This window comes from Coloeus monedula (genome assembly GCF_965178545.1).
Source record: "Coloeus monedula genome assembly, chromosome: 5".
Taxonomy (NCBI): Eukaryota; Metazoa; Chordata; class Aves; order Passeriformes; family Corvidae; genus Coloeus; species Coloeus monedula.
In genome coordinates this window covers 44,888,925-44,912,848 of record NC_138785.1, presented here as the reverse complement: position 1 = coordinate 44,912,848, position 23,924 = coordinate 44,888,925, and the positions used below count along the sequence as shown (strand labels likewise).

General features: G+C 36.4%; 1 protein-coding gene across 15 annotated transcripts in view; it reads left to right on the top strand.

Moving 5' to 3' along the window:
* The window catches only part of PCM1 (pericentriolar material 1), a 43,262-nt gene that overhangs the window by 873 nt on the left and 18,465 nt on the right, over positions 1-23,924 (top strand). For 10 of the 15 annotated variants that reach the window (XM_082281342.1, XM_082281340.1, XM_082281334.1 and 7 more), the window contains exons 2-19: positions 3,517-3,635; positions 4,232-4,477; positions 5,602-5,874; positions 6,402-6,572; positions 10,195-10,372; positions 12,667-12,776; positions 13,209-13,425; positions 14,656-14,854; positions 15,149-15,328; positions 16,067-16,224; positions 16,433-16,647; positions 18,245-18,396; positions 18,475-18,604; positions 19,308-19,442; positions 20,288-20,478; positions 21,651-21,848; positions 22,743-22,965; positions 23,086-23,231. In XM_082281342.1, coding sequence (XP_082137468.1) covers positions 3,540-3,635; positions 4,232-4,477; positions 5,602-5,874; positions 6,402-6,572; positions 10,195-10,372; positions 12,667-12,776; positions 13,209-13,425; positions 14,656-14,854; positions 15,149-15,328; positions 16,067-16,224; positions 16,433-16,647; positions 18,245-18,396; positions 18,475-18,604; positions 19,308-19,442; positions 20,288-20,478; positions 21,651-21,848; positions 22,743-22,965; positions 23,086-23,231 — 3,218 coding nt within the window. In that variant the 5' untranslated portion in view covers positions 3,517-3,539. Of the gene's footprint in view, positions 1-67; positions 88-856; positions 984-3,516; positions 3,636-4,231; positions 4,478-5,601; positions 5,875-6,401; positions 6,573-6,747; positions 6,865-10,194; positions 10,373-12,666; positions 12,777-13,208; positions 13,426-14,655; positions 14,855-15,148; positions 15,329-16,066; positions 16,225-16,432; positions 16,648-18,244; positions 18,397-18,474; positions 18,605-19,307; positions 19,443-20,287; positions 20,479-21,650; positions 21,849-22,742; positions 22,966-23,085; positions 23,232-23,924 lie in introns of those variants that run through there. The other 5 variants (XM_082281337.1, XM_082281345.1, XM_082281336.1 and 2 more) reach the window with 4 other exon arrangements.

The window sequence follows — 23,924 nt, the reverse complement described above, 5'->3', positions numbered from 1 at the left end:
AGCAGGTCGGGACGGCAGAGCCTGCGGGCGCTGGGAAGGCCCCGGCGCTGGAAGCTGGAAGTGCCAGGCGTACCGCCCCTAGCCTGGGTGTGTGAGTGTGCGGCTCGTGTGAGCGCTGTCCGGTGCGGCAGGAGAGGATTCGCTCTGTTGACTGCTCCTGTATGATGATATTGTATGGTTCGCTTTGAATGAGTTAATGGCCAGTGAGAAACGCACGTCTTAAATGTTTGGGCCCATTTTCTGCCTTTATGGCGCTTTGATGGCTTTTTGCAAGTTTCTGTTTTCGTTTAATATTTTTTTTTTTTTCAAAACTTTTCTCTTTGCAGTATTAGGTGCTCTAGAGAGCCCTTGTATTCATGTGAATGCTGTAGGAAGAAATTCTCCGGAGCATCTTTATTTTAGAGAAAAAAGTCTTTTGAAGTACATAGCTTGGTTTTGCTTGCATGCTAAGTAGTATTTCTTCTGTGCGATCTACATATTGCTGTTATATGTACAGAATATGTTTTGACTATAATCTTACATGCTTCAATTATAATGCTACATGTTATCTGAAGTTACTATTTTTGTAAAAAATATACTTGAAAGTCTTCTCTTTTTTTCCCAAATTCCTGGTGAATGTTGTAAGGCAATAGGTACATGCTCACATAGCTTTTATACAGATCCTATAACTTGCAAGAACCAGAAACTGGCAATGGGTTGCTGTAAATAGATAGACAGATAGATAATAGGAAGATAGCAAAGCTTTTAGAAGAGGGTTTTTTTGTAGAAAGAGCTGGTAAAATGAAAGAAAAAATGCATGTTGATGAAATGTGTATGTGTGTACTGGTTTGGCACAAAAATTAATTTCTGGGCATAGGCAGCGATATGGGATACACATCATAATGTCACCCCAAGACAATGTGGAGGTGGAAAGCACAGCTTCATGTGAAAGAGAAGAAAAAACCTGGCTGAACCTCTTTGTGTTTTTCAGCTGAGTTAAAGAGGTAAAATACCAGCAGAGCTCTCTGCTCTTAAACTTGTTTGAATGTAGTTCATTTGGAGGTATCAAAGACTATAATATGAATGTTTAGAAACTTTCCCTTTGGGAAGGGCACAGTTCTGCTAAAACACTTTAAAATCCGCTTGCTGGAAATAATGACAATACTGTTATTTTTGAGCTGTATTTATCAGGGCATGTTGGTGTATGTCCAGTCTCCTTGTTTGAGAATATTGTTATTCAAAGTATTCCTTCTGGGGCAGGGAATTTACTTCAGAGGTAGTGAGGGTCTCCTATAGCAAAGATAGTTGAGAACAGTTTTTGTGAAAGTTTTAAGAAAAAGAAATGTGAGTAGTTACTTGTATTATGTAAAAAGCAATACTGCCACTTCTTTTTACAGTGGGAAGCAGGGAAAAACTACTTTTGCTACCATTTTAGTAGAATTATATAACATGATGATGAGGAAAGGGCTTACAGAATTGAACTGTAAACCCAGATGGCCTCTAATCTTCCTCATTATGCTCAGTGACATAGGTCAGGATACAGTGTCTGTTGAAATGTTGGATCTTTCACATCTACAAAGCTGAACAGTTTATCGGTAACTGAAGAAAGTTCTTTAAAATCATGGCTGTTTTTAAACTGATAACGATGCATTTGCTTTAAACACTTGTAAATTTTAGCATGAGCTGTCCTGTCAACTTTTTATAGGATGCTTGTGTTTCTACATGAAAATAAACAAAATGTGAAAGGGCACATTGTGTTCTAATTTTCCAGCTGACTCAGACAGATTACCTGAAAGTTGCACAGAAGGTCCTTGAGCCATTAATATATTGTTTTCATATAGCCATAAGGTTAGGCCTATCAAGAAGTTTATCCAGTTCTAAATGTCTGGGGGTTTTTTTTCAAATTTTGGTATTCTTTGTTGGCCATCTAGTTCATAGGTGGTACCTTCTGGTTGCATGGCCTAGTGGGCACTTCTGCTGGGATGAAGAAGGGAGTATGAATTCTTGTGCAGGGATAGTAGGGCAAAGTTCCCAAAGTAGCAGGCACTTACACCTGTTATGCTTACACCTGTGTTATGGTTATGGCTGTGAGATGCAGAAGTGGAATGACTCCTGACTGTGTTACTGTGACCTAGACTGGCACACTGCCGAGTGGAGATGTGGTTATGGTGTGAGGAGCATACCTGGTAAATCCCATTTCCTTTATGATTTAGTAATGGCCTGTGTTAGTATAGGAATACTGCTTTGTGCAAGTGTGCCTACTGAGAGGGCTGTACTGTGTGATTTTGATTGAACCCTCTACCTAAGCAAGATAGGTGTACTAAGACAGCTTTTAAACTTAGTTCAAGATTAATCTGTTTTTCTTTCTGGAACTAATATTAAAAAAACCCAACAAACTTCTTAGATACTTCCTAATCTTGAGTTTCAGGTGATTTATTCACCTGCACTCCATGAAAATTAATAGTAGATAATTGCAGTAAAATGTTGAGAAACTGGTTCCTATCGATTTTTATGTTTTTATTTTTTTCAGTTAAGGTTAGAATTATGTCCTAACATAGTGGTGGAAATGAGCTGGAAAAAGTAAATCTCTGCAAGACCTCTTTTCTTCTTAATCTGTAGCAGTTCTTCATAGGTCAGGTTTGTAGCTTTGTGCAGTGGAATTGTCCCAGCAGCACTTAGCAGATGTAGTTATGTATTCTTCACCTTTTGGAACAGGCTCATCTAATTTTACTGTCATAAAGGAATACTTTTTCCGATCTTTCAATTTTAACATTTCTTTTTATTTCTAATGTCAAAACAGGAACTGAAAATGAAAACTTTGAACGTTTAAGTTGCTTTATATTGCACAGAGTGACACTGATAGAGAGCAGCAAAGCGCTACAAAACCCACATTATTTTGTTTTGGTATAAACTGTAATGTTAGTGGCAGGTCATTCACTGCTTAAATAGCTTAATGTGGGGCAATGAAGGTAAATCAAGGTAAAATCCTTTTACTGACATCTGTTTTCCTTGTATTTTTTCAAGTGTGTCATTCGGTGCTCTGTTGTCAGCATCTCAGTCTTAAAATGGATGTGAAAGTTTGACATACTGGGTCTCCAAAGTCACTAATTATATCAAATAGATGTCACCCTGTGCCTGAAAGTGTAGGCTTTATGAATTACAAAGCAGTCTTTCCAAGCACTGTATAGTTTGTTTTAAAGTGAGGGCAATTGAGATCCTCAAAAAAAAAAGTTACTTTCTTAGATCAGAGGTTAAAAAGCCCTACTTTTTACTCCTACTACTTTATTTTAATGATTGTTTAGAAACTTTCCCTTTGGGAAGGGCACAACTACTACTTCTTTATTTTTTAATGCCAGTTTCTTTGTTCTTCTCATCGATACATTTCTAGTAACAGTTTAGTAAATGGGGAGTTCAGTTTCCTAAACAGCTTCGTGTTTGCATTTTATAATGAATATGTAGTTGTCTTCTCAGATCGTGAATCTTTAACTATGTAAACTGATTTTAACGCAGCACATTTCTTTCAACTATTTCTTTTAGATTGTTTTTATTGATTGCTTGTCATGGCAACAGGAGGTGGTCCCTTTGAAGAAGGCATGAATGATCAGGACTTGCCCAGTTGGAGCAATGAGAGCCTTGATGACCGGCTGAACAACACGGTAAAATTATTCTTTTCTTTCTGTTGCCATTTGATGCTGTACATTAGAATTACCAGATAGATTCTGTTAGTGGCAGGTAACAATGCAAACCTGTAAGCCTTGTCAGTACAGCTTTACAGGTAAATACCTGGAAAAATGGAGGTAGATGTAAGTAGGCAATGAGTAGAATTCAGAGATTGTGAGGTCTGTAGAGGTATTTATGGCAAACGTTTTGGGTAAATAAAGTAGCTAGACACAAAATCATTGTAGGTGTCATGAAAGTGAAAGCCATAATTTAAAATTTCTGAACTCCTAAAAGTGAAAGGGTCCACAACAAAGAAGAAAAAATACAACTGCAGCTTCATTTGAAATGTAATTTAATGCATTTAGGATGAAATGGATTTAAAATTTCCTAACAAGCTATTCTTAATTATGCAGTGGAGGAAATTTTATTTTGTAAAGTGACATTTGCTCTAGAAAATTTAGTTCATATTTCAATATGGCTTACTATTTTTTCTTCTAAAAGAGAAGTGAACTCTCTCACAGGGTGAAGACATTTGCTTTTTGTCTGTGTGGATAACAAATACAATTTTTTATTCTCTCTCCTTCCCCTTAAGGACTGGGGAAGTCAACAGAAGAAAGCAAACAGATCTTCAGAAAAAAACAAGAAAAAGCTTAGTGGGGAAGGTGAAACGAGACTTACTAATGAAATATCTCCAGAATCTTCACCTGGAATGGAACGACAGAAGACCAGAACTTCTCATAGTTTTCCTCATGCTCGATACATGACTCAGATGTCCGTTCCAGAGCAGGCTGAACTAGAAAGGCTTAAACAAAGAATAAACTTCAGTGATCTGGATCAGGTTTGTGTGCATACTAGCTCCCACTAGAAATGTGACTACAAAATGTATTGAGTTATCTCTTAACAATGTGACAGATGAGTAAAGAATCCTTTCATAGATGATTAAGGTAAAAAAGAAAAGCTTATAGGTGCCATGACAACCAAATCAAAATTCTGGTTTTGAACTTCACAAAATAAGGGAAAGTTCAGGACCATGGCTTTCCCTTGTTCAAGAGTGTGCTAGCTGTCTTCACTTCCTTGCTCTCAGCCATTAACAAATCTCTATATCCTTGGAGCAGTATTTCTTACTCATGGTACTTGTCTGCCACTTGAAAATACCTGTTACATTATTTTGAAAGTCTGTTCTTGAACTGCCAGTTTGTGATCCTGAACATTGTTATCCTTGTGGATTAGGCAGAGGAGTATCATTAAAAACTGCTCCTCAGTAGAGTGTAGAGAATTTTATGGGACAAATTCTTGAGCCATAAATACTTTTTTGAAAATACAGCGCATTCATCCTTCCCTTGTCCAAAACCAATGAAAAGTATGAGGGATTAATTCTTTCATAGCAAGGTATGAATTTGTGTTAACAGTTTCAGAACAGAGGCTAGTTCATCTTGCCCAAAGGTTGTTGCTAACTTCTTTGGTTGTGGAGATTCTTTCCATCATGATTCACTGTGTTGAGTTACAGTTTAAAGGCTGGGCATAACTTCCTCCTTAAATGTATTTTAGGGCAACACTTCACTATTCACAAGGTTCTAAAGAAAAGCTGAAGTTCTGAGGTACTATATTCTGCACAGGAATATGTTGCTCTTTTATTATTGTTCTTTTCTCAAATGTACCTGGAGAAGTAGGATGCCTTTTGCTACAGTAAAGGTGAAGGTCACAGCACGAATGAGGAACTAAGTTCTGAGAAACTACAGAACATTTTTGCTTCTCATTGTTCTGGGAGGATGGATTTGCTTTTTGAAAACTATATGGCAAAAATCATTGGCACTGTCTTTAGCTAACTTTTGGCCAGTTGGTGACTAATTAGGTAACTTTAAAATCAGTCTAATAATACTGTAGAAATAGTAATACAAGCGGTGTTGAGAACATATTGGATTAAAAAACAAAGCAATTGTTCTTTCTTTTGTTTGTATATAGAGAAGCATTGGAAGTGATTCTCAAGGCAGGGCAACGGCTGCTAACAACAAACGTCAACTTAATGAAAACAAAAAACCATTCAACTTCCTGTCACTGCAGATTAACACTAACAAAAGCAAAGATCCTGCCTCAGGTTCCCAGAAAAAGGAAAGTGGGGTATCAGCACAATGTAAAGAACTGTTTGGAGCTGCTCTAAGCAAGGATTTCTTGCAAAATTGCCAAGTGCCTGCTCAAGAAGATGGAAGGGGAGAACAAGCAATGGATAGTAGCCAGGTATTTACACAGCTTATAAAGTCTACAGAATATCGACTCTTAATTTTTAGTGCTTCTTTCTAAATTTCTTTGAACTGTAAATCCTTATTGGAAATATTTAACTTCCTACTCTTCTTAAACTTGAAGAAAATGTGAAAACAGACTTAATTATCTACTGTTCTTTAGAAATCCAGTTGTTGGTAATAGAAGTAATTTTCATTTTAGAGGTTGTTTCTCTTTTATACGGTTCCAGAAAATGCTCTCACAGTTCACTGTTTTCCTATGTTGATGAGCTGAGTTGTGTTTCAGCCTATGTTGACCAGAAGCCCTGTGCTTCAGCCTTGCAACTTCCCGCATGCATAAATCTATCCTTATAAAAGCTGTTGACTTTTAACCACTTGTGGAAGAGTGCTTGTAGGAGTGAAAGTACGAATATGTCCCTCTTTCATTACTTTCTTACTCCTTTGCTGTTGCTATCACTGTGTCTTGTGCATTGAATATGTTGCAGCTGCAGCTGAATGCGTTCAGTAACTTCAGTGTCTTTGCAGATTGTGAGCAGACTAGTTCAAATTCGCGACTATATTGCTAAGGCCAGCTCCATGCGGGATGATCTTGTAGAGAAAAATGAAAGATCGGCCAATGTTGAGCGTTTATCACACCTTATAGATGACCTTAAAGAGCAGGAGAAATCCTATCTGAAATTTTTGCAAAAGATGCTTGTAAGTTTGAGAATATAATGTATTTATTTCTACACTGTAAGCTTTTTTTAGGAGTTGACCGTTTATGTTTTGATGGTGCTACTGAGGGTGTTGGTTTTGGTATGTAGTACCTTCCGTAATTCATTTTTACTGCCTCCTTATGTAGCTTTTGATTTGTGCCAATGAAATATTTCAGGCTAGAGAAAATGAGGAGGATGATGTTCGGACTATAGATTCAGCTGTGGGATCTGGTTCTGTAGGTGAGAGCACATCGCTAAACATTGATGTGCAGTCTGAGGCTTCAGATACCACGGTAAGCTGCTTTTAGTAATTAAGGTGCTAGAAATGAAGGCTTTATTTTGTTTTTTTCATGGGTCTTATGATAGTGTCATAATCTGCAGTTGAATTAAAAAATAGTAAATCCCCACACACTCCATTCAGGAGGTGTCCATGCATGTGTGGATTTATTTTTTTAATACAAGAAAAAAAGTAATGATTCTGTCACAACAAAAATCTAAAGTATTTTTTAAATCTTTATTCTTTCTTCAAAGTACAATTAAGGATTAAAGGTGTACTTTGGCAGAGAATTCACTGACTTGATACAGGAAGAAATACCTTCCTATACAATTTTTCCTCTCTAGGTTTGTTTCTGTTAGTGGGGAAAATTTTCAGGTGTTGGGTGAGGGGAGGATTAGAAATGTATCATTAGTGGGCCATTATCCAAGCATCTTTCTAGTGATATGGTAGAAGTATTGACCTAATACAGAAGTTTCTCTGATTTTTTGGAAGGACGGGCACTTTTTTAGAAAATGTGTTCTGAATTTAGTGCTGAGATAAACAGTCAGTCTTTTCTATTTATAAAAGTGCTTTTTTTTAATATGGTAGGCATTTCTTGTAGTAGATACAAAAGCGTTTTAATAACTTAAGTTTTGTGTCTTCCATTCTATTACACTGAGGAAAAGTACCAGAGAGCGGGTGCTCTTTCTGGCCAGTTAGCACACTGAATATCCTCTGGATAAGGAGAATTTACCTGCTTGAAAATAAAACAGTTAAAACATTAAGAAGCTGTTGTAATTATTTTCAGCTTTATAAGAACTCTTTTTATCTCTGTAAAGAAATAAAATTAGAGATGTGGAAGATGCACTTTTAACTTAAAAAAAAAACAATTTGGAAAATGCAGAAAAAGGTATGTTTTTAAACAAGTATCCATGCAAACTTGCATTTGTCTTAATATTTGCAAAATTTGCACTTTAGTTTTTTGTTTGACTCTTAATTTTGCATCTAAGCTCTTTTTATATGCAGCTTGAATATTTTACATGCAGAGTGCGTACTTCTGGTCGTGTAACGTTGATTTCTATATGGAGCTTTATTGTAACGCAAATTCTAAGACAACTAAAAATGTCTTCATTCTTTAGTAGATGTTATTAGATACTAGTTTTCATTATTTGACAAGATAAAGTGGGTAGGTTTGTGACTTAAGAATGCATGCTAAGTTAGAGCACATTTTCAAAATCTAACATACTGAACTATTCAATATAGGAGGTATCTTTTAGTTTGAGCTGTCGGCCCCGCATTGAGGACAAGCTAGGGAATTCAGCTTCACAGGAACAGGTTACAGACATTGATGTTACACCAAGCCCTAAAGGGAAAAGTGAGAGAGCTGCTCTGAATGACAGGGAAATCTGGCCTTGTGGGATTAATAGCCAGGATCATGGATTGCTTTCAAAGGTACACTTCAAAATGTTACTTTAGCCTCAAATAGGGTTTATACACGCTAGTCTTCCCTGTCCCCCCATCTCCCTTATTAATTGCTTCAAACATATTTGTTACTTACAGTGAATGTTCCCACTGGATTGCTAATCTGTAGCCAGCTGTCTTTTCACTGAATTAATATTTTTTGCCTAGAATATTTTTTCTTTGCATAGAGACATTTCACAACTTTTTCTTCTGAATTGTTAGCATTGAAGTAACTCTGTACAGCAGATGTTGTGATTTTATGTAGATGATCCTTCTAGTTTTGTTGTTCCCTTCTTGGGAAAACATATTGTAAATGTGACTTTCAGACACTTGGCATGGTTACACTAATAGTCTGCCAATGCACATTTAAACGAACACCAAATACAGAAAATAAATTAGAAATTAGTAACCTTAAGTTGTTCCACGAATGTTTTTGTGTAGCTGTTTATATAAATATTTGGTTGGAAAGGGGAAGACTTTCAAGGAGCACAGTGTCTAAAATGTCTTCTTCTTACCTATTATGAGCTTTTCTATAGCATTGTCCATCCTGTGATTTAATTTTTAAGAAGTCTTAAATTCAATCATTTTTTTCCCTAAAATAAAAGGCTTAAATGTTTTGTCAAACTTACTAATCTAAATGTGGAACTAAGTTTGAAAAATTATTAATGCAGTTTTCATGAACTCAAGCAAATCTGGTACTTTAGATAAAGCCTTGATTATTTAATAGGTGAGTGAGACTGAGACTCATACCCTTTTTCCCTTCCTTCCCCTTGTTCCTTCCTGTGCCGATTTCAGTGTGTGATCTATTTTGACTCTACTCTGCTGTACATATGGAAGGTGAAAGTTTAACAAGAATGATCAGTGTCAGTTGCAGTGCATCTTTTAGTAACATTTTGAGGAGTTTAGAATTCTGGATGTTTTCAACTTTCTCTGCTGGAAAGTTGAGCATTCCTTGGTACCCAGAACTAGTTAGTTAATAAGATGCCTGCTTCTATTCTGGCATTTGATGGAGAGCATTTGGACTGAATTTTCTACTTTAGGAACTTAGTACTATGTGGATGGAAGATTATGCTTTGAAGTTAGTAGTGTTCTTTGTAAGTGCTTGTTATTTTCCATTATTTCATCTGCAAGGTGCAATAATCCAACTTCAGACAGGATCAGGATCTTAACTGTGGATGTCTCATTAAAATACTTAATTTGAGTAAAAGTTTTGATGCAAATATCCAGCTCCTAATTAGCATAGGATGAGGAAAATAACTGAGTTTTAATATATTTAGTGCTCAGCATGCTTTCATTCTTTCAGACTATTGTTTGAAAACAATGTAGAGAGGATTCTGTTCATGTTTTTGTTATGAAATTGATTTACCTAATGCTGGTGTATTCTAGTATTGATGCTATAAATACAGCACAGAGAACTAAATACTTTATAGGTTAGGAAAGAGTTACTGCCTAAAATTGCCTAAAACATTCTGCTAAAAATTTAGAGATTTTAGGCCAGTAAATCAGTTGAGATCTTGTGTTTTATATAGCTCAATGATACAATGCCTTATCTTGCTTACCTTTACTAGTCTTAAAGGTTAATGCCCTGTGTTATGATTTAAAAGACAGAGGGAGGCTTGGGTTGGTCTTTGGGTCACATTAGGGCAGCTGTCTGGCTTTGTAAAGGAAGCTTAAACCCTCAGGAGCTATTAGCACATCTTGGTGGTAGAGGCTTCTTTCTATTGGATGTCTAAATTTTTTTTTAAATAAAGGACTAACAGAAAGGTGAAGCTGTTCCATTTTTACTTTTTTCCATTAACCAGGCTGTTCATTTATAGGCGAGTTGTGCTTGGTTTGACACTTCTTTTACTAATACTCAACAGATAAATAGTTGTGGTTATGGTAATGTTGCTCCATCTCTTTGCAGGCCAGAGATCCTCAACAGGAAGCTAAAGAGGAGTTGGAGAACTTGAAAAAGCAGCATGATTTATTGAAAAGGATGCTACAACAGCAGGAGCAATTAAAGGCTCTTCAAGGAAGACAGGCAGCTCTTCTTGCTTTGCAGCATAAAGCAGAGCAAGCCATTGCTGTCCTGGATGATTCTGGTATGTGGAATGATGGTGTGTCTCTTATCATGTTAGCATGCTGACTGAATGATTAAAGCTGAAATTGTGAAATACACAAAAAAGGCTTTTTTTACTGCAAAGGCTCTATTTCTGAGAGGAATTGACAATGTACCATTATAGATGATGTGTCATTTAAAAACCCAGAGCTAATTACTGTGGTTTACCTGTAAAATTCTAAAAGCATGGGTTTTTCTCCTAAGAATTGGTCTACCACCGTAGATTAAAAGCTTGCCTCTCATCTCTGTTGTTGTGTACTAGGCCTTTGGAGAAAAGAATTGGAGTGGGGATACAATGTGTTCTCCCCCTTTGTGCATCCTTCTGGATATAGGCAGTTGGTAGTTTGAGTTTTTGTTTGCTTTTTCATGATTTTTTTTTTTTATTTCTGCGACTGGTTGCTGGAGAGTTTATTCAATAGAAGAAAGGAGGGAGTTTCTAAAACAGTTAGTTAAGAAACCAGAACTCTGAAATTCTATGGCATGTAAATTGGGGGCATGATTCTGATAAGAGAGCACCATCATTATGTTACAACCTTCAGTTTAAAAGCTTCTACTAATTCGTTTTAATATATTCCAAATTTTTCAAAGTTACCTTTGGGACAGAGATGGCTTCTTGATATCTGACAAAACAGAGTTGTTTTCTCAAGAGCTCAGTCTTCAAAGGGAGGCAGTTGTCCTTGTTTTGTCAGCTGTTGACATGAGAATTTTCTTTTGTTTGTTGGAAATTCATCCTTTCCCCCCATCCTTTTTGGTTTTTTTTCAGATGGGCTGCAATTATGTGTGCAGTTGTAGGGAATGAAGTTTTTGCACTGACCAAGTTTAGATTGAGTCTGTGTTACTGTTCTATGACTCTTTCCCATAAGAGTTGCCATTACACTTGATGAAAGAGTATATGGGATAGTAGTTCTGTATTACCGTTAGTTTTTGTACTTAAAGTATCTAAAGTATTTTAGTTTGTAAAATAAGGCACTGGTTTCTACATTTTTACAAAAATGTCTTTTTTTTAAGGTTCTTTGTTCTGATGAGCTCTTGTTCCTGTTCTGCTGGTCTTGATTTGATAGACTATAGGAAATAAGGTGTAACTGCTTAAGAAAACTTTAGATTCTAGGTGTAGGAAGAGAAGCAGAGAAGTTGGTAGGTGAAGAGATTTTAGAAAGCTATCATAGAAGCAAGAGTCTTTGAGAGGTATTTCCTTGTTTCTTAAGTGGTTTTCAGCAGTTGCTTTGTTTCAGTAGTAGTTTTGTTCTATCTGCAGTGGGAGACATGTGATGGAATGTGCTGTCTGCTTTTCTCAAAAACACAAAGCTGCATCTTGAGAAGTGGGTAGATGAATTAGTGGGTAGAAAATAGGATTGCTTATGATAAATGAAAACTTTTTAAAATTATTCTTTGGAGTAGGGTTTTTCCTTTGGCTTTTTTCACATTTCTACTTAACGTCTCTGTTAATAACAGTTTCTTCCTGCTGTTTGTGTTGACTGACTTAAAGATGTGGTATATGCCAGAACTGTAGGGTAGAAAATGTTAAGATTCAAATTCAACTTTAGGGGAAAATAAACGTTTTCAAAATTTGAAAACAGTGAAACTTTACTATGCATGTAATGAAGTCATGATCTCTGGGGAAAATAAATAATACATGTGCTTGATTTTTCTTATGAACTGTTGGTTTGTATTTGGGGGAAAAAGGAAGAATTAATTGGGTCTTTCAGCTGCCACTTGCATATTTAGTGCCGTTTGAATATGAACTTTCAGGCAGAGGAAAAAAAGCTTTCTTTTAAATTTATTTCTCTCATAAAGCTTTTTAAAGGACAGACCTCCAAGACTCTATTTGCGGATGTAAAGGCTGTAACTTACACCAATATGAAAGCTTGGTGTCCTGTTAATTTATTATTTTGAGAAAGTGAAATTACCTGCACTGTTCTTAGTTTAGCTATACTAAATAATTGCAGTTTTATTTCTAAAAAGTTTTCTGTCAGCCTTTGACAAATTGGTTGCTTTCATTTTGCTCTGACCTTTTTAGCAAAACACAGAACAAACTTAAAGTCCTTTTGTACGGTCCTTTACAAAGCAGCTCTGAGTTGTCTTGTTAGTATTTTTGTAGCAGAAATCATCTCTCAAGAGTAAAGCTGGTGGAAAGGACACAAAATTAAAAATATGTGCTGTGTTTTAGAGGGTCAGTATATTGATGTTCTTGTTAAACCACACATTTTTATTAAAATGGCCTTTTATTTCATTGCTGTGGAAAAGTATTTATATTTTCCCCTTTTTCCATATGCCCAGTTGTAACAGAAACTACAGGTAGTGTTTCAGGAGTAAGTCTTACATCAGAACTGAATGAAGAATTGAATGACTTAATTCAACGCTTTCACAACCAACTTCATGATTCTCAGGTCAGTCCTGAGATTGCACTGTATAAATTTTGCTGTTATCAGTTTTTATTCTATTTAACAATGCACTTAAATGTTTGTCTTGCTCATCTGTGTGTATTTGCTAGTGAAGTTATCAGAGTTCCCCCCAAACTTGAAAACTCAGCAGACTTAAAAATTCTTCAGGGTTACTAGCTGACTGATCTTTGCTTTGTGTCTCATGGGTTTCCATGAAAGTCTGGAGAAGTAGTTTCTTTATTGCAATTTAATTATTAACTCAGTATATAATTGGGATATAGTTAGAGTGTTTTCAGTATATTTCCCTTTATAATATTCTTTGTTGTGGTGTTGATTCTGGTGTTGAGTATAAAAGGCCCATAAGAGAGCTTTTTGTTTCTTACAATTTATTTACCTTTTTTTGTAATACTCTGAATAAAATGGAATTACTCTTTTTAGACACAGTCTGTGCCTGACAATAGAAGGCAAGCAGAAAGTCTTTCACTTACCAGAGAGATTTCACAAAGCAGAAACTCTTCAATGTCTGAACACCAGTCAGATGAGAAGGCACAGCTTTTTAACAAGATGCGAATGCTGCAGGGTAAAAAGCAGAAAATGGACAAACTATTAGGAGAACTTCATACACTTCGTGATCAACATCTAAATAACTCTTCCTGTAAGTCCCTATAGGCAGAATTGGTTTTTTTTCAAGAATGCAATGTTTTCAGTGTTTGCATTTGTAATGTGGTCTTTCAGCTTGCAGTGGTTGTTGAAATGCTGGTGATAAAAGCTGTGCTAGGACAATATTAATGTAAATGGTTTTTAATGCTGTATAAGCTTGTGTCTCAACAAAGAACTCTACAAGTAATGATGATGAGTGTCTATTAGCACTTTGGTTTATAACATCAGAGTTGACTGATGTGAGGATGTGATGGGTTTTTTTTCTTTAAGTCTTTTCTGTGACACATCTGGCTTGTGAAAAGCACCATATGAACGTGAACTTTGTGTGTTTTTATCACAGTACATCTGCATTTGTGTACTCAGCACTTCATGTGTTAGTAGCTTTATGGCAATATCGCTTTGCTCCCTCTCTGTCAAAAAAAACCCCATGAAAATGTGTTCTTGTGGCAGAGACTTCAAGCATAGACCATTCTAGAGGGCCTTACCCTCTGGCCTAGGGCTTTGGCCTGTTCTTTTAATGGCTTTGTGCTCTCCTGATGGAAGCAGACCTACTTGCTGCTCTTGATCTCTGTTTCTAGCAGTGCATTTGTACTGATGAATTTTGTCCTGTAGCTGTAAACTTCTGAGGGGTGATCACAGCATATTCTGGTTATCATTGAGAAATGAGGCCTTGAAGCATGCACTTGGAGAAGGACATGCTGATTTAATAGTCATGTTACTATACCCTGATTTTTCTGTGTGTATTTAATGCATGTAATATGAGCATACTTGGATATGATTTCAAGTAGCTGGAAGAAGCAAATATCTAATTTGTTTTACAGCATATGGAGAAAAGAGCTCAGCAGAGGTGAAAAATTTGCTAGGGTTTTTCTTTGATCAAAATTCTGAAATGTTCAAATTTTTATAAAAAAGCAATGTAGCCTTAGGTAAACCCTTAAAAGATTTCTATGGGCAGATTCACAGCATGAAAGCTTCTACTTCTGACATTTGATAAAGCTAAAAGAGACTAACTGAAATCTTGTTTACAAAAGCTACCTTACTACTCGCTGCCTATTGACATTGCATCCAACAAAACTTAAGAAAAAAACTTTTGTTAGTCTAAGGAAAGAAATTCTTAACTGCTGTTTTGTATGTTGGTAGTATTTCTGTCATTATTTTAATATAATTCAGTTAAGCAGATTCCTTATTACAAATTGTTCACATAAGCTGTATTTCTTTTCTGTAGTTTTTCCTGCTTCAAGTTCTCCTCAAAGGAGTATTGATCAAAGAAGTACAACTTCAGCTGCTTCTGGTCCTATAGGCATAGTAACTGTTGTCAACGGTGAATCAAATAGTCTGGCATCTGCTCCCTATCCTCCTGATTCCCTGGTTTCTCAAAATGAGAGTGAAGAGGATGAAAATCTAAATCCAACAGAAAAGCTTCAGTAAAAGTTCTTTAATTTTTTTCACAGTTTGCTTTAGTAATTTGGAGTGCTGCTTTTTTAATGAGTTCTGTGTTAAGTAACTATTTCCATTTTTTAATCTACCTAATTTAGTGTTACAGACTACTTAGTAAACAGTCTAATACAGTTAACTGAATTCAGAGCTTCAAGTGCAAAGTTCTTTTACCTAGGCAACTGGCAGTAAACTAAGAACTTTAAGGTACATATATTCTTTTTAATTCTACATAGATTGGATTAATATGCAGAAAAGATTAAACACTCCTTTTTCCTCCTCAGGAAGCTAAATGAAGTTCGTAAGAGGCTGAATGAGTTACGCGAGTTAGTTCACTACTATGAGCAAACATCTGATATGATGACAGATGCTGTGAATGAAAACACTAAGGAGGAGGAGGAAGAAACAGAAGAATCAGAAAGTGATTCTGAACATGAGGATCCACAGCCTGTTACAAATATTAGGTTGTTGTATTTTTTTGTCATTCATAGTCTTTGTAGCTGAGTTGTTGCTTCAAGATATCTGCAATAAATTATTTCAGTCAACCAGATGTAGGTTAAATCTGTGCTCATTACATTAACAAAATTACAGGTTTTTTAATTTGGAGTAACTGTTACGTGGATGTTTAATAATCATTTAGTCCCTGGTGTCTTATTTATTTAGATTAGCTTGAACATTTAGAAAATCACTATAAGACTTCAAAAATCTGTAATTCCTTTGGGTTTAAGCACTGAATTATATGTATGGAATTTCCATGGAAGATGACAGTCCTAGACTGGAGAAATGGAGTAAAAAACACCTTCAATTTACAGAGGCATTTACAGCTATAGTCTGGCAACTCTGTGCATTAAGGATCTTCACTCTGCAGAAATGAACAGTCACTTACCTATGGATCATAGAAAGTTTTTGTAATATAGACATATACCTGTAGAGCCTAATGTGTTGTTGCAGATCTAACAGGGGATAATTTAAAGCTGTTTTGATTGTTTTAAAAAAAGGAAGCTGTTGGAGAGATGAATGTTGAAAAATTCCAATGTCTGGGCTGATTTTTTACGGGGTTGGAGTTTGTTTGGGGGTTTTGTTGTTTTTTGGCGGGGATCAGGACACCCATTCATAAAAAAGCTAGGTAGAAAAAGGCTAAAGTAAAATTGTATCCATACCAGTTTTTAAAAAGTTAACATGAGTAATTTATTTTACCCTAGAAACCCTCAAGGAATCAGTAGCTGGAGTGAAATAAATAGCAACTCAAATGTACAGTGTGGAGCTAATAACAGAGATGGAAGACATCTTAATACAGACTGTGAAATAAACAACCGATCTGCTGCTAATATAAGGACTCTAAAAATGTCTTCTGCTTTAGGTATGTTCTAAAATCTTCTAATAATTTTACGTAGTGCAGATAACTGATAGCTGTGCAGAGTTTGGGAGAACGTTGTTTGATGAGCAAAATATTAAAGAGCCTGATCATTAAGCTAATATTTTTCTACTGTCCAGTAATTACAGTGGATTTAAGAAGTTCAGTAGTGTGTCTTTGATACTGTTTTGTTTCCTCCTTTCCCTGTTTCCAGACTGTCATAATAGGGAGAATGACAAACACCTTGATCTACCCCAAGGTGAAGATGATGAAGTGGAAGAAGATAGAGTTAGTGAAGATTCCATATCTAGTCACAGAAGCAGCCTGGGTGATGTTGCTGGAGATGCCGAGTTTGAGCAGAAGATCAATAGGCTTATAGCTGCAAAACAGAAGCTTAGACAGTTACAAAACCTTGCTGCTATGGTGCAGGTATTTTATAAATATAAACTTGTGCACAAAAATCTAGCATTCATTATTTTGTGTAATGTGTAACTCCTAATAGGAAAAAACAGTGCTTAATGCAACCTTTAAAATGCTTGTGTTTAGGCTAGGGAAAAAGAGATATCGTTTGATTTTTCTGAACGGAAGGGTGCTACTTCTGAAGTTCAGTTCAGGGATTTTCTTGGAGGATGCTAGCCTAAGAGAACAGAGTCGTCGTATTTAACTTTAGCATTGGATTACAAAATACGAGCCAAGAAGTAGATCAGTATTATTTTTTTAAATATTAGACTTTTTAAGATTATAGTGGATATTCAACATGTTGAGGTTTTTGAGCCCTAGGTTTTGCGACATTGTTCAATCAATGAATAATGTTTTTCATTAAAATATTTTGATGTTGCAACTTGTTTGACTTGCAGTGTTTTGGTTTGGGGGCAGTGGTTTTTATTTATTTCAAATGTTTTGGGGGGCAGCTATAAATTGGAAGTGTTTTTAATTTAGAATATCTCATGCTAATTTAGTGGTGTTAAAAGTACAATTTCATGGATCTAATGTCCCTTCAGAATGCTCATATTTGAGCGCCATCTAATGTAATGTCTGCATACTGAATACACCCAGGTGTATCAGAAATTAGAAGGCTTTATGTGAGAACTTTAAAATCAAGCTCAGTTGGAACCTGTGTCTTAAAACAGCAACAGTATAAACACAATATTGTTATTTCAAGGTAATACTCCTATCAAAAATTTCTCAGCATTTAGATCAGTGTTGTTATCATCACTATAGAGATGCTAACTGTGTAGTGGTATAAATCAGAATTAGAGATTATTCAGCAGCTTCCTTAGTAAATAACCTAGTTAATGGCATATCTTCAATCTTCCTATTTCCAAGGCTTGTTAGGTGTATGTACTCAGCAAAGATACAGTATTGAGGATTGTGAGCTGTGTCATTCTTGGTCACCAGTGTTCTCTCTCTCTTGTCCAGCAAAGTCTTCATGAAGAATGATCCCATTGGGGACCAAAAGCAGCAGTGGCTACAGCTTTCATATTTTCCATTTGAGAACTGAAAATACAGAAATCATGAAAAAAATAAAAGCAGAGTAGAGAACCTGTAGGACTGTCTCCAAAATATTTTAGATTTAACTTTGAAGATTAGTTTTGTTATTATTTTGTTAATAATAGTATTTAACATCACTGACTGCAGTAAATAAGCAGTCTTGTTTGCCTCAGTCTCCTTCTCTTCCTCCTTCCACCTCCTCTGTTGTTTCTTCATATGCTTGTATGTTTCTGTTCACTGAGTCACAGGCAAGTGGTTTATGCTTCCCGAATGAGACAAATTATTTGCATTTGTAGTGGAAGTTTCAGTAGTTGAGCTAAATAACTTTAAATTCTCTCATTAACTCAATTTATCCTAAAGTCATGATGCCATGGTGATGCCGACTTCTCAGTTCTTGATCTGTACTAAAGATAAAGTTATTCAGACTGATTAGTTTTGAAAAAATCAAAGCAGACAAACTTGACAAACTAGATTTGTTACTTTTTTTTTGTATCAACTTGAAAATAGTCTAACTGCCTTTCTGACATCCTTTTAGGATGATGATCCAGAACCTCAAGGAACGATTGCAAATGCATCTAATATTGGTGACTTGTTGGGTGAGATGGAAGAGACAAAGCAACAACCAAACAATGTGCGAGCTAGTTCTAACAAGTTAAAAAAGGATGTGCGACTAAACGAAAAAGCAAGGTAAGCCTTTGTCAAAGGATAGTAGAATCATGTTTTAGGCAACTTTTTGCCGAGTAACATGTGGATTTATTTACACAGAGAGAAGTTCTATGAAGCTAAACTTCAGCAGCAGCAATGGGAGCTTAAGCAGTTACAAGAAGAAAGAAGAAAACTGATTGAAATCCAGGAAAAAATTCAAGTGTTACAGAAAGCTTGTCCTGACCTTCAAGTAGGTAGAATGTATTTCTTTCCTGTCTTAACGTGTTGAGCAACAAAGCATAAAATACCTTGCTCACCATTTTTTCCCTATGAAAATTGGAAAAAACTTAAAATTGGTAATACTTGTATACTGTAAGCAGGTGGACTTTTAGATGTAGAGTTCTGCTTATGTCATTCACCTCTCAATGGTTCTTTCTCAGTGGTTGCTGTATCATGCTCTTAATGTCACTGTAGTTTGTCTTCAAAAGCCTTGATAGAGTCTTCAAAGATACAGAACCTTCTGTCTTATTTTTAGCCTGAAATTTGTCTGTCCCATACTGGTCAGTCACTGCTTCTTTACTTCTCTTAGTAGTCATTTCCTGGTATTTTGGAACAATGCTGTGTCTTGTAAGCATGATCAACACTGTTGCATTTTAACTTAACTCTACAGGGCTTTACTGATTCTCATGCCCTTTGAAGATTAACTTCTTTTCGTGAAGTGAGCAGTAAATTATCAATACTGTGCATCTAGAACATTATATAATAATACATAAATTAAGTTTTGTTGATTCCTTGGTAGGTTTTGAAATAAATATTTAGCTTTGATTCAAAAATCCTTTTCCCAGGATACTGATTTTCTAGCCTCATAAAGCCTCAACTGTGTTGGGTTATAACTGCAGGTAAGTTTTAGAAAGCTAATATACTCTATTTTGCCATTTTGCTTCCTCTTTCAGTTGTCAGCTGGCCTGGGTAACTGCCCAGCAAATAGACAGACTTCACAAGCAACATCATCTCCAGCCATGAATGAGTGTAACACAGCTGGCAAGCCTTTAATTGAGTGTGATGAATCCGTACCAGTAGGCAATGAGGTATTTCATACTTGATATACAGTGACTTTAAAAGGGTTTAAAAAGGAGAAGTTTCAGGTGGCTTGGACACATTTTTAAGTAGCTGGCCTGGGGAGTGGAGTAGTAGTTATTTTACAAAGCATGTATAACTTATTTGTTTCATTTCTGGAAAGAAGGAAATGTGGATACTAAAAGGCTAGTAGAGAGCTTCTCGCAGATTCTCACAAGCTTCTCACAGTTTTCCTGTGAGAACCTTTCGTTCTCACGCAGTCTCTCATGAGAAAGCAGTTAGAGAAAAGTAAACTTGGCAGCTGCATAATTGTTACGAGAACTGCATATTGTTTGGGGTACATGGAAAAATAATATTTGCAGACGGGCATTATACCGCTCAACCTATCACCTTGAGAGGTGGTGGGTGAATAGGCCAAGCATGTAATTTCTTTATTTCGAACCACACTATAAAAGATGAGCTTTCCATTAAATGTGGTCTTAGCTCTGCTTTGGTCATATCATCTGATCTGGACTTACGTCATGATTTTCACCGTCTCTCTGGGGATAACAGTGACAAAGGAAATACTGGCTTGAACTGGCAAGACATTTTCCCCCAAATATAGCACTTGTTGCCAAATATTAATGTGAAAGTTGAATTAATTTTGAATTTTTACCATGAACATTTGATAGTGTATACCGTAGGCAGGTCATCTGTGGAGAAAATAATGAAAGTATTTGTTGAAATCTGATTTATCTTTGCATGTTCCTTTACCTTTTTCCCCGAAATTATCTTTAATAATGATCCGGATATTACTTACTCTTTTTGGAAATTATGCTAGCATTATATTCTAGTTCTTCTGTTTTACTGTAAACAGTTATGGTCTGAGATGAGAAGACATGAGATTTTAAGAGAAGAATTGCGACAGAGAAGAAAGCAACTTGAAGCTTTAATGGCTGAGGATCAGAGAAGGAGAGAGCTTGCAGAAACAATATCTACTGTTGCTGCGTCTGTTAAAAGTGAAGGGTCAGAAGCTCAGTGTACTCCACAGCAGAGCAGGACTGAAAAGTAAGAGCACAAGTTATTCTGTATTAATCAATGGGTGCTTCTGTTGTTTAATGGGATGTCAGTGGTGGGGCAGTTTCCTGTGTTCATCTGAGCACTAAATGTGATGATGTAACAGAGCAGGAAATTAATTTCTTGACTTGTGAAGGGGTTGTTATTTAGCAACTTGCCAGCTTTATGGGTTTTCCCAGCATATTTAGTCTCTCCTGTTCTACCAATGGGGAAAAAATCACCTAAGGAGAAGAAAATACATGGAAAACACCAAATGATCAGAGTAATTTTTTTTCATCTTTACCCCATTTATAACATAGTAAAGTAATACATTTCCAAAACAGAAAGTAATTTCATTTCTCTCTCCCAGTATCAGAAGTAGAATACAAGTTTGCATTTGTGAGAATCACAGAATCAACTGGGTTGGAAAAGACCTTGAAGATCAAGTGCAGCCTATGACCTGACACCACCTTACCAACTGGACCATGGCACTGAGTGCCACATCCAGTCTTTTCTTAAACACCTCTAGGGATGGTGACTCCACCACCTCCCTGGGCAGCCCATTCCAGTGCCCAATCATGCTGTGAAGAACTTCTCTGTAGTGTCCAGCCTGAACCTCCCATGGCTCATCTTAAGACTGTCCTCACATCCTGTCACTGGTTGCCTGGGAGAAGAGGCCAACTCCCACCTGGCTACACCCTTTCAGGCAGTTGTAGAGAGCAATAAGGTCTCCCCCTAAACCTCCTTTTCTCCAGGCTAAACAACCCCAGCTGCCTCAGCCACCCCTCACAGAACTTGTGTTCCAGACCTTCACCAGCCTTGTTGCTCATATCTGGACATGCTCCAGCATCTCAACATCCTTCCTAAATTAAGGGGCCCCAGAAATGTTCAGAGTGCTCAAGGTGTGGTCTAACGTGTGCCAAGTACAGGGGAAGCATGACTTCCCTGGTCTTGCTGGCCACGCTATTCCTGATACAGGCCAGGATGCTATTGGCCTTCTTGGCCATGTGGGCATACTGCAGGGTCATATTCAGAATGGTTTAGTTCTTTTTGTTGCAAATTGATTAATTGCTGATAGATTTGAAATTGTCAACAGATTGTTTTAATAATTCATCATAAACTTGAAAAAAACCCACTCTTTTTCCAAACACCCCTCTTCTCCCTGCCCCTGCGATGTTCACTAGGACAATGGCTACCTGGGGAGGTTCTACCCAGTGTGCTCTAGAGGAAGAAAATGGCGATGAAGACGGTTATCTCTCTGATGGAGTTGGTCAGGCCGAAGAAGAGGAAGAAGACGCATCAAGTTTGAATGACAGTTTCTCTGTTTATCCCAATAACAACGTACCAGAAAATACCTATTTTGTTAAAGAAAACAAAGATAGGTTAGTAGCATTACTTGTTGATCTAATGCTTGTCTGAGTGTATTTGGAAGAGGGGAGTAGAAGCATTGCATTAACTATAAGGCATCCTCACAGCAAAGGAAAATTTCTGCTTGTTAGGGAGGTATGTGTAGTGGCAATTTCTTGTCTGAGTCTTCATAGCTGCAATGCATATGACTGACTTGGTGATTTCTTCTGTTTTCAGTCTTATTAGAAGTCTGCCTTTGAACTCTCCAGTTGTGTGGCAAGTGGCTCGTGATGCTCTCATTTATTTCTAATGAGCTTGAAAGATAACTAGTCTGAAATTTTTACAGTGATATAGATCAGTCTCTTCAAAAATAGTAGTACAGAGAATTAAACTAACTCTGAAATTTTTCCATCTAAATTGCTGGCTTCTGTAGTTGTGAAAACTGTTTCTTAATTATTGTGAATAATTTTAACTCTTGTTTACCTGATTGACTTCCTTAATAACCTTTGTGTGATGAAATGAAAATGCCGTGTTAAAAATAATGTATATATCTACAGTTATTTCTTCTGGTTTTGATACCAAAATAATTTTAGTAGACAGTGGGCTTATCAGGGGCTCCCTGTTAATGTATTATGTTGGTGGCTTCTATTTTCATTGAGTACATATTATATAGCAGTAATGGAACATACTAGAAACAAGACCCAGAAGCATCCTTAGCCCTTCTTTTTTGACAGTGGTAGTCAGCTGGGGGCTTGTATTTTCCATTTGTTTAGGATCATGTTGGATGACAAAATGGCATGTGTGGTTAGCTGGCCTGTGCCATGTGAGTTGCTGATGTACAACTTAAACATAATTTGAATAATGGAAGTATTGTTTAGTTGTTTGAATTGTCTGATGTTGTCATCATTCTTCAATTTTTCCCAACCCAGGTGGAAAAGCTGCCGTCCTCTTTCAGCAGACGGGAATTATCGACCATTGTCTAAGGCCAGGCAACAGCAAAACATAAGTATGCGGCGTCAGGAAAATTTTCGGTGGATGTCTGAGCTTTCATATGTGGAAGAAAAGGAGCAATGGCAAGAGCAGATCAATCAATTGAAGAAACAGCATGAATTTAGTGTCAGCATTTGTCAAACTTTGATGCAGGATCAGCAGGTAGATATGAAGAATAGTTATTTTGCTGTTCTTATTTTGCCTTTTATTCTCTTTCTCTTTCTAGCAATAGCTTCTGGTTTTTGTAATTTGGTCACTGTTATATGTATTTTCTTTCCACAGACTCTCTCTTGCCTTCTACAGACTTTGCTTACGGGCCCTTACAGTATGATGCCCAATAACGTTGCATCTTCACAAATACATCTCATTATGCATCAGTTAAACCAGTGTTACACTCAACTGACTTGGCAGCAGAATAATGTCCAAAGGTTTGTTGATTGTATGTGTTTAACTGTGGAATTTGAAATGCTTCAGTAACAGGGACATGGTTATGTGAATGAAGGATTACAGATAATGGTTAAATATGAGACTGTTGAACTTCTGAGGTGATTATGAGCTTTTGAAATTGTATGCACCATTTCTGGTTGTCTTTTTTTTCCCCCACCACCTCTTTAACACCTTTAAAAGTACTTTTTTAGTAGTCATCATTGAAGAGAACCAAAAGTTGGCAAAAATCTGTTGCAATAGTTATTATTGAATATGCTTCTGTGTCTGTGCTCTTCACTAGACTACCTGGCAAGATATGGATTCTAATGGTAGTAGACAGCAAAAAAGTTTTGTCCTTTCTTAGTGTTTTCAGTTAGAATTTATGCTTCTTACATTCCATTTGGATGTACTACATTTGCCTTCTGAGCAATGATCTTTTTTGAATAAAGATGTAATAGTCATTTTAATTCATTGCCTGAAAGTTCAAGCTCTTCATCTCTGTTTTGTATTTGGTAAGTGGTATATAGATGCTATCCTCTTAAACAATTTTTAAAATTAATTTTAACCTCAGTTCTGTAAATACTTTGTATATTTGATTGTTTCTACTTCTGAACTTGCTTATTGCTTTAGTATCTAGTCAATTTTTTGTTGTTCTTGCAAGGATGTTTAACCTGTGTATGCATGACCACTAATAT